Here is a 10,533-nt window from a genome sequence, read left to right as displayed (position 1 = left end):
CAGTAACGTGCTGCCCCTTCTCTGCACATTGCCCAGGGCTTATCTTAGGCTGTGAGTCTGGTTTTTTGTTTTGTGATAATCCTGCTTATAGATAATTTTCTGAGTTTATGCTGCTTGTCCTGAGGCTTGATCCTACTGTGTCTGACCCTTGCACAACACTGTGTCAGGTGTGGTCTGACAGATAACAGCTCTTCAATGAAAGGGCATCTCCCAAGTGCCGTGCCTGAAAGATGGACTGTTCCTCCAAAGTTGCTTCCAAGAATATGTTCAAGGAATTGGTCTTTTAATGAGTCTCTTCTCCGTGTGTTCCCAACGTTTTTGGAGCTAAACTGATGGTATCATTGAGTTCCACTGCACCAAATATTCTGGATTTAAAAGCGCTCTTCTTGGTGTCAAATTGCAGGGGAGACAGTCCATGAGCTCCCATTACCTCCTCAGTCTTCTTCATGTATGACAGGACTGACGGCATATACAGGATGTTCTGGAAATGCATTTTTGAGGGGAAGGGGAGGCGGGATTAGGGACTCGACATATGCCATTGGGCTGGAACGGATGGAGACTCCGAAGGTGAAACACCCTCAAAGGTAAAGTCCACCAATATAAAGCACTGAATCAACGTGTCCACGCACAAGGACGCTGCAGTGCCGAGGGAGTCAGCAGAGACTCATCAGGCACAGGGAGGGGAGAGTGGGGAGATGCAGGAGGTGCCTGAGAGAACCCCAGGGCCAGGTCTGCTGTGCTGTCCTGGGGCGTGGGGCTGACTGGGGAGAGAAGGGGGCAAATTCAGTCAGGGCTGGGGATGAGGCACAATATGAATTCCGGAGAGGCAGAGAGTGACCAGCCTCTTTTTTCTCATTCCCTCAGTGCCAGCACGAGCCCTGGGGCTGATGGGCAGGCTGACCTCCTTGTCTGCCCCCCAGGAGCTGCTGCGCCCTTGGGAGGATCTGGGGCTGTGCGGTGAGTGCCCAGAGCTCTGCATCAGCCCGCGGCGGGCAGTGCTGTGGGGCCAGTCCAGCCTGGGCTGCTGGGTTTGGCTGTCCTGGGGAGAGGGCAGGGGAGGTGGGCAGAGCTGGGCAGGGGCTGGGGAGCTATCAGGGTGGCTGAAGTTCCCTCTGAGGACCAGGGCTTGTGAATGTGAGCCTACTCCAATCTGTCTATAGAGGGCCTTATCCACTCGGTCTTCTTGGTACCCCCATGTACTTCTCCCTCCTCAACCTCTCTGTTCTTGACCTGGGCTCCATCTCCACCACTCTCCCCAAAGTCATGGCCAATTCCCTCTGGGACACCAGTGTCATCTCTTATGCAGGACGTGCTACACGGGCCTTGCTGTTTGTCTTTTTCATTTCAGCAGAGTTTTCTCTTCTCACCGTCATGGCCTATGACCGCTACGTTGCCATCTGCCATCCCCTGCACTACGGGACCCTCCTGGGCAGCAGAGCTTGTGTCCGCATGGCAGCAGCTGCCTGGGGCAGTGGGTTCGTCAGTTCTCTCCTGCACACGGCCAATAGATTTTCACTCCCCCTCTGCCAGGGCAATGCCCTGCACCAGTTCTTCTGTGAAATCCCCCACATCCTCAAGCTCTCCTGCTCACATTCAGACTACCTCAGGGAAGTTGGGCTTCTGGTGCTTAGTGTCTTACTAGCATTCGGGGCTTTTGCTTTCATTCTCTTTTCCTATGTGCAGATCTTGAGGGCTGTGTTGAGGATCCCCTCGGAGCAGGGACAGCACAAAGCCTTTTCCACGGGCATCCCTCACCTGGTTGTGATCTCCCTGTTTATCATCACTGCCATGTTTGCCTACCTGAAGCCCCCCTCCATTTCCTCCCCATCTCTGGACCTGTTGGTGTCATTTCTGTACTCAGTGGTGACTCCAGCAGTGAACCCTCTCATTTACAGCATGAGGAACCAGGAACTCAGGGATGCCCTGTGGAAACTGATGACTGGTATCTTGTCAGAAGCAGCACTGAACTGCCCATCTTCTAACATATCGCACATGATGTAACTCATTACAGGCCCAGATTGTCTTTAGTACTTTTTTTCCTTTCATTTATTTCTTTTTTAGCTTTTCTGGGTTTTGTTAATGCTGTCAATAAAAGTGAAGAATCATCCTTTATCCTATTGCTATGTCAGGATCCGTCTGTGTTGTGGGAGCCACAGACTTCGCGTAGATAAGAAGCTCTTCTCTCTTTGTTTTTAAAAAAATGAAGGACCCTGCACTGACTTGTTTGTCTGAGATCCTTTCTCCGAGAACTTCTCTGGAGCTGCAGGGGCCACGTCTGTGTGCTGAGGTGAAGGGGGCAGGAGCCACCCGACCTGGGTCTGCCTCCCAGCCTGACCAGCATGGCCCTGGGCACCACAGCCCCCAGCTCTGCAGAGCCGCACCACCAGCTCGGGGGCTGTGGGACACCTGGGGAGAGGTGCAGGAACGGCTGGCCAGGCCAGCACGGATGAGCTGTCTCAGGAAAAGGCTCTGAGGGGATATGGGCTGTGGTGGGAGAAGAACAGGGCACCGTGTGTGTGCAGGGCAGACATGGCAAGAGGAACTCTTTGCTGCGGTGAGGCAGCTTGGGGCAGGCTGCCCTGTCCCTGGGGCCAAAGGACCTTCCTGAGGGTGCCCTGGGCCAATTCTCTCATGCCATCCTGGGAAGGACATTTGGCAGGGGGGGCTGCAAGCTGCCTGGGGTCGATATCTCCTCAGCATGAAGGCTGGGTGGACCATTGCCAATGAGGCTGCTCTGCTGGTCTGTGCTGGGAGAGAGCAGGAGGTGTCCAGATTCAGGGAGGGTGTGAGCTGGCGGGGCTGGCAAGTGCCCCAGAGAGGAAAACCTCAGGGAAGAGCTGAAGTGGTGGAGTGTGCAGGGTGGGGGCACATAGCAGTGTCCTGGCACAGCCGGGCTCCTGCGAGAGACATAAGGGACCAGCAGAGCAGGGTCTGGGCTGTGCCTGTGCTCACTGGACACCCCGGGGAAGTTGTCCCAGGGCCATCATCACAGAATCACAGTATCACGGAATTTCCTAGATTGGACAAGACCTGTAAGATCACATAGTCTAATCATTAACCTATCACAGACAAGCCCACCACTAAACCATGTCCCTCAGCACAATAACTACATGACCCTTAAACACCTGCAGGGATGGGGACTCCACCACTGCCCTGGGTAACGCATTCCAATGCCTGATGACCCTTTCAGTAAAGAAATTCTTCCTAATACCCAGTCAAAACTTCCCTTGGCTCAACTTGAACCATTTCTTCTTGTTCTAACACCCGTTACCTGACAGAACACGTCGACACCCACCTCTCTGCAACCTCCTTTCAGATATGTTTAGAGAGCGATAAGGTCTCCAATCAGCCTCCTTTTCTCCAGGCTAAAAAACCCCAGTTTCCCCAGCCACTCCTCATAAGACATGTGCTCCAGACCCCTCACCCGTTTCGTTGCCCTTCTCTGGACACGCTCCAGCGCCTCAACGTCCTTTTTGTGGTGAGGGGGCCGAAAATGAACACAGTACTCAAGATGCGGCCTCCCCAGTGCCCAATACAGGGGGAAAATCACCTCCCTGGTCCTACTGGCTACACTAGTCCTGATACACGCCAGGATGCCGGTGGGCTTCTTGGCCACCTGGGCACACTGCTGGCTCATGTTCAGCTGCTATCAACCAACAACAAAGGTGCCTCTCTGCTGAGCAGCTTTCCAGACACTCCTCCCCAAGCCTGTAGCATTGGCGGGGGTTGTTGTGGCCAAAGTGTGAGACGCAGCACTTGGCCTCATTGAAACTCCTACAGTCTGCCTTGGCCCATGGGTCCATTCTGTCCGAATCCCTCTGCAGAGCCTCCCTACCCTCAGGCAGATCAACATTCCCACCCAGCTTGGTGTCATCCGCAAACTGACTGAGGGAGCACTCCATCCCCTTATCCCGATCATTGATAAAGATGTTAAACAGGACTGGCCCCAGCACTGAGCCCTGGGGGACACCACTCCTGACCGCCCGCCAACTGCAATTAACTCCGTTCACCACCACTCTCTGGGCACGGCCTTCCAGACAGTTTTTTACCCAGCAAAGCGTGTGCCCATCCGAGCCATGAGCAGCCAGTTTCTCCAGGAGAATGCTGTGGGAAACAGTGTCAAAGGCTTTACTAAAGTCCAGATAGACAACATCCACAGTTTTTCCCTCATCCACTGAGCGGGTGACCACGTTGTAGAAGGAGATCAGGTTAGTCAAGCAGGACCTGCCTTTCACAAATATCTTTGATAATGTGGCACTGAGTTCCACCTGTCTGTATCAGATTTTATCCCACAGTGAGGGTCTGCAAAACTAGAAAGGGCTACTGCGAATGTGTCAAGAGAATTAGAAAAAGCCATTAATGAGGGCAGGCAGTATGACAGCCTTAGAGGAAGAAATCAAATTATTATCAAAAATGGTAATATAGAATGGCTTAGCTCTAGAGCACCCTTTAGAAGTACAGGAAGTAGGTGTGTTCTTGAATAAGAGCTGCTGGGGTTTTTATGTCAGTCAAGACCAGAAAAACAAAACTGAGAGAAACAAGAGAAAGACTCATTTAAAAATATTACACAAAATAGGGCAGGGATCTCCCCTAAATCTCTTTGGGTGGCTAACCTCTTGGCTCCCAGACTTAGGAACAGGACTGTGAACTGAAAGGATTTGGGTTGTTGTATTCACTCTCTTGTTTTGCTTTCTAATTAGATGGGTGTGTTTACAGTGTAGTATTACCTTATGAACTTGACTTACGACTTAAATAATGAAGAGTATAGTGTGACCCTGACGGTGAAAGGAAAAGGAGGGACTGTTAGGAAAATCTCATTCCCGAACTATTGTAACAATTACATTTTAGAGTATGAAATTGTATGAACTTTCTTAAGATATACAGCATTTCTATTGCGTACTGCATAGCCATGGTTCAGTCAGCATGACTACAGGACCCAGCTCATTGTCGGGAGGAGAAGACAGCCCCCAGCCTGAAGAAGAAAGGATACTCCAGCACTGCGCGGATGACGCCAGCCTCCCAGCCCCTCTGACACCCCTGTGAAACCCTCCCCTGATCTGGCATCAGAGATAAGGAACTGCAGCAAGACTGACTCCAGGGACGTCTCCATTAGGAGAGCAGCAGGTGGATGATGATGCCACAGCATGAGAGTTGCTTTGCCAAACAGCAGCCTGTGTGTGTGTGTTAAGTAGCGATCACTCAAATTGTGTTGTACCTGAATGCTCTAAAGGTATAAGAACCATGTGTGAAACTGCATTTGGGGTGTCCCAATTTGACTGGGACCACTCGTGCTCGTGAACAGAGAATCACTCGTGTAATTCCATACTTTGTGTCCCAGTCTCTCTCCTGGGACAGCATGGGCAGTTGGAAAGTTTTCATGATGTTATCCTCGAAGGCCAAGAATTGTCCCCAGGGGTGGCCCCGAAGGCACTTGACTGCCTTTATGGTGCTGTCCTCCCAGGCAATGATCGTTCAGGAAGGACTCTGACTGAAACCATGACTCGAATAGGACTGCCTCAAGAACATGAGAGAGATGTGCCATCCTCCCCTATGCAAGATGGTCCCCCTTTCGAGCCCAGTCGAAAGGAACGGGTGGTTTGCAAACTCTTTTGGGCAAGGATTTCCGATGCTTGTGCAATGCCTCACACAACTGTGGCCTGGGCACTCATAGACAACACATACCTGATCATTTCCATAGTGTCAGTGTCAGTGTGTGTGCCTTCGGAAACCATGCACGTGCTAACAAGCAATGGGATTTGGGTGAGTGGTGTGTATGTACAGTGAATATGAACTACAAATTTATACCCTTGTGAAGGCAGGATTTCAAAAGTTTCAAGCAAAGTCCTTACTGTCAAAAATGCTGAGTTTATTTTTTCTAAGCTAAGAATAACCTAGACTTTCTTTGTTTTAAATAAATGCCCTCTGTCCCCCCTTCCACTCTTCCTTGCCCAGCAAGACTGCAACCTGCTGCCTCCTGTTCTGCGGGCCCTGAGCCATCCATTGCAGAACGGCCTTGAACACGGCCTCTTCTTTCCCACTGAGCTCCTCCTTCTGCAGGACACACAGGAGGTCATTGACGGAGAGCTCCAGAAACTCTCTCGACACTCTGGTCACCCTTTCCAAGTGATGGGGGATGAACGCGTGGGCTGCTTCCCGCAGGTCAATAATAAAGTCAATAATAAAGGCAGTAGTAATACTCGGTGAATCTCCAGATGCCGACGCAGTTCTCCAAGCACAGCTGGGACTTTAAGAACTCGCAGCACAGTCTGACGATGCCCATGACGTTGAACTGGTCAGCCACTATCAGCAAACGTTCAACGTTGATGGCCTTGACCGGTACTGTGCCGGTGTAGGCGTACTTGGTAATGAGCTGCATCATTTCAGGTGAAGTGCCGGGGATTTTATAGACAACGTTCCCAGCATTGCTCCAGTGGGTGGAAAAGAAAGCCCTGAAAAAAGCAAAGCAGTGCTGGGGGAAAAAGCAGCTTTGCTGCATTAAACCGAGACCCTATTATCCCCTGTGCCTCCTTCCTGGGGCACCAATTTGGGCACACGCAGTAGCCACGCTGGGAGGCCGTGGGGTTTATTAATTCATGTGTTACGAGCCGGTTGTTTTAACAAGGAGTCACCGCCTCCGGCTGTGCACAGAGAGCCACAGGGCCAGTGCCCCCGTTGCTTCAACAAGACCACCAGAGAATGGCGCTGTGTGGGGAAGGAACACCTCCCGCCCCACGGCAGACAAGCCCGGCTGGCCGTGCTCCAGCCCTGCACCGCATCGGGGGGTTCGTCAGACACCACTTCCAGCGCTGCTGTGAGATCTTGGGTTGGGGATGAATTCCGGTGTCCAGGAAGGCACCAGGACTGTGGGGAAGTGCTGGAAAAGAGGTTCAGTGCTGAGGGAAGCACTGGAGAGACACTACGGCAGCGTGACACAGCCTGGGAAATGCTGTGTGTCCCCATCACCTCTTGTTCCAAGCACTGACCTGAAGTATTGACTGCAGCTACAGAGGATGTTCTTGTGAGCACTGAACTCAATGCCACCCATCACAGAGTCTCTCCTCCAGGCAAAGCTCACTGAAGACGGTGCAAAGCACAGCACTCATCTTCCTCTCCCTGGGTGAGGATGAGTGTCGCTGGGAGCCAAGCTATCGCCCACGTCACAGCCTGTGGCAGTGGAAGGTGCTTCTCCTGGAGGTGCTACAGCGCTTTGTCCGTGCCCTCCCTCCAACACCGTCTCCCAATCCCTGACTGTCTGGTGGCTCTGGAATGTGCCCCAAAGTGAAATCACAGGCACAGAGGTGACCCGGGACCGGCTGTGAGCCCCTGCGCAGCTGGTGCTTTACCTCCATATTGATTCATGGGTGGTGGCAAATGCTCTGTGGGGGTGGTTACAGCAGTGGGAGCAGAGCAACTGGCAGTGCAGAGGTAGACCCATCTGGGCTGCTGAACTGTGGCAAGACATTGCTGCCCAGATAGAGAATCTGGTTGTGAAAGTACATCATGTAGATGACCACGTACCCAAGGGTCAGGCCACTGAGGAACATCAAAACAACCAGCAGGTGGATCAGGCTGCTAAGGTTGAAGTGGCTCAGGTGGACATGGACTGGCAACGTAAGGGTGAACTATTCATAGCTTGGTGGGCCCATGACGCCTCAAGCCATCAAGGAAGAGATGCGACATATAGATGGGCTCGTGACCAGGGGGTGGACTTGATCACGTTCACTATTGCACAGGTTATCCACGAATGTGAAATGTGTGCTGCATTTAAGCAAGCCAAGCGGTTAAATCTTCTTTGATATGGAGGACGTTGGCTGAAATATCAATACGGGGAGGCCTGGCAGATGGGTTCTATCACACTCCCTCAAACCCGCCAAGGCAAGCACCACATGCTCACAACGGTGGAAGCAAACACCTGATGGCTGGAAACACACCCTGTGACCCATGCCACCACTCTGAACAACTATCGTGGGCCTTGAAAAGCAAGTCTGATGGCGACATGGCACCCCAGAGAGAATTGAGTCAGACAGTGGGACTCATTTCCAAACAGCCTCATAGACACCTGGGCCAAAGAGCATGGCATTGGGTGGGTGTATCACATCCCCTACCATGCACGAGCCTCCGGGAAAATCAAACGATCCAACGGACTGCTATAAACTACACTGAGAGCCATGGGTGGTGGGACCTTCAAAAGTCGGGATACACATTTGGCAAAGGCCACCTGGTTAGGTAACATTTGAGGATCTGAATATGTTTGGGAAGAGAGTCTGGGTTATTCCTGACACAAGCAAAGGCAAAACTATCTGTGGGATTCCTTTATTTTAAGGCCCTGAGTGCACTTGGTGGGTGATGCTGGAGGATGGGGATGATCGATTTGTTCCTCAAGGGGATTTGATTTTGGTGAGAATGTCCAATGAATAAAATGATATGATATTTATTGCTAAATTACCACTATATGTCATCACTGATACGGTTGCTATATGCTCTATCTATGGCATTGCAGTGAAAGTGACCTAAATTAATGAAGAATGAACTTTGATGAAACTGAGCAAAGTGCAGAAGTGATGGAACCAGAAGTGGCTGCAGCAACTGGCACCCGGGAATTGTCTTGAGATCGACATCTGCAACCCACAGATGATGGGCATGGGGCATGCCGGCTACACCAGCTGCGAGCTCCAGATGCAGCACGCAACAATTCAACATCACACACCACGTCTCCTGCCGGGAAAGACAGTTACAACAAATGGAGCCCAAAGTCATGGACTAAATGAACTCAATGGACATTTCAGTGGGATGGGCCATGGACTAAGGGAAAGTTATCTCTGTGCATATATACATATATGAAAGACAGGAAAATGGTGGTGATTTATGGAAAAGTGTAAGACCTGGGCATGAGGTAAATGGTATAGAATAAGGGGCGGACGCTGTCCTGGTTTTGCCTGGGATAGAGTTAATATCCTTCCTGGTAGCTGCTGTGTTTTGGATTGACTATGAGAATAACATTGCTAACACATATTGTTTTAGTTGTTGCTGAGTGATGCTTATATTAAGTCACGGACATTTTCAACTTCCCGTAGAAGGTGGGGGGGCACAGACAAGACAAGCTGGCCAAAGGAATGTTCCATCCCATAGACGTCATGCTCAGTATATAAATGGGAGTTGGCTTGGGGGAAGGAATCGGTGATCACTTCTCCGGACAGGCGGGGCAAATGATCATTGGGTGTTGACAGTAATATATTTTGCATCACTTTATTCTATATATACTTATTATTATTATTGTTGTTGTTACTGCTACTGCTACTGCTTTTATTTTCTGTTACTGTTCTATTAAAAAATATTTATCTCCGCCAATGTTTTGTTTTTCCCTGTTTTTCCCTTTTCTTGCTATTCTACCTGAGACATCCTGTTTCATATAAGAGCTGTTACCTGACCGGCCACATCTGACTCAGTGTTGTGCAAGGGTCAGACCCAGTAGGATCAAGCCCCAACACAAGTAGTATAAACCCAGAAAAATATCAATCAGCAGGGTTATGACATGAGGAAAATTAGGCTCATGATCTAAGATAAGCCCTGGGCAATGTGCAGCGAAGGGGTGGCAGGTTATTGTCGGTGAAACAGCGTCCATTGGGCCAGTTTCCATAGGGCATCCTTGAGCTCCTGGTTCCTCATGCTGTAGATGAGGGGGTTCACTGCTGGAGGCACCACCAAGTACAACACTGCCACCACCAGGTCCAGAGATGGGGAGGAGATGGAGGGGGGCTTCAGGTGGGCAAACATGGCAGTGCTGATAAAGAGGGAGACCACAGCCAGGTGAGGGACACACGTGGAAAAGGCTTTGTGCCGTCCCTGCTCCGAGGGGATCCTCAGCACTGCCCTCAAGATCTGCACATAGGACAGTATAATGAAAACAAAACACCCAAAGACTAAACAGGCACTAAACACAATCAGCCCAACTTCCCTGAGGTAGGAGTGTGAGCAGGAGAGCTTGAGGATGTGGGGGATTTCACAGAAGAACTGGTGCAGGGCATTGCCCTGGCAGAGGGGCAGTGAAAATGTATTGGCCGTGTGCAGGAGAGAATTGAGGAACCCACTGCCCCAGGCAGCTGCTGCCATGCGGACACAAGCTCTGCTGCCCAGGAGGGTCCCGTAGTGCAGGGGTTGGCAGATGGCAATGTAGCGGTCATAGGCCATGACTGTGAGGAGAGAACACTCTGTTGACATAAAAAAGAGCATGAAAAAGAGCTGGACAGCACAGCCAAAGTAAGAGATATCCTGGGTGTTCCAGAGGGAATTGGCCATGGCTTTGAGGAGAGTGGTGGAGATGGAGCCCATGTCTATGAGGGAGAGGTTGAGGAGGAAGAAGTACATGGGGGTGTGGAGGCAGTGGTCGCAGGCGATGGCGGTGATGATGAGGCCGTTTCCCAGGAAGGCAGCCAGGTAGATGCCCAGGAAGAGCCAGAAGGTCAAGAGCTGCAGCTCCCGTGTGTCTGCGAATGCCAGGAGGAGGAACTGTGTGATGGAGCTGCTGTTGGACAT

At 51.2% G+C, this 10,533-nt stretch overlaps 1 protein-coding gene across 1 annotated transcript; it reads right to left on the bottom strand.

Moving 5' to 3' along the window:
• Nucleotides 1–9,597: 9,597 nt before the first annotated feature.
• Nucleotides 9,598–10,533, bottom strand: LOC309684976 (olfactory receptor 14J1-like; the record flags this gene model as incomplete). The annotated part of the gene is made up of 1 exon (XM_082500809.1): nt 9,598–10,533. One exon carries the CDS (start codon nt 10,531–10,533, stop codon nt 9,598–9,600), a length of 936 nt encoding a protein of 311 aa, XP_082356935.1.

This window comes from Vanellus vanellus (genome assembly GCF_965231255.1).
Source record: "Vanellus vanellus genome assembly, contig: HAP1_SCAFFOLD_110, whole genome shotgun sequence".
Lineage (NCBI taxonomy): Eukaryota > Metazoa > Chordata > Aves > Charadriiformes > Charadriidae > Vanellus > Vanellus vanellus.
The sequence above is the reverse complement of the archived record's forward strand: the minus strand, read 5'-3'. Positions and strand labels throughout refer to the sequence as shown.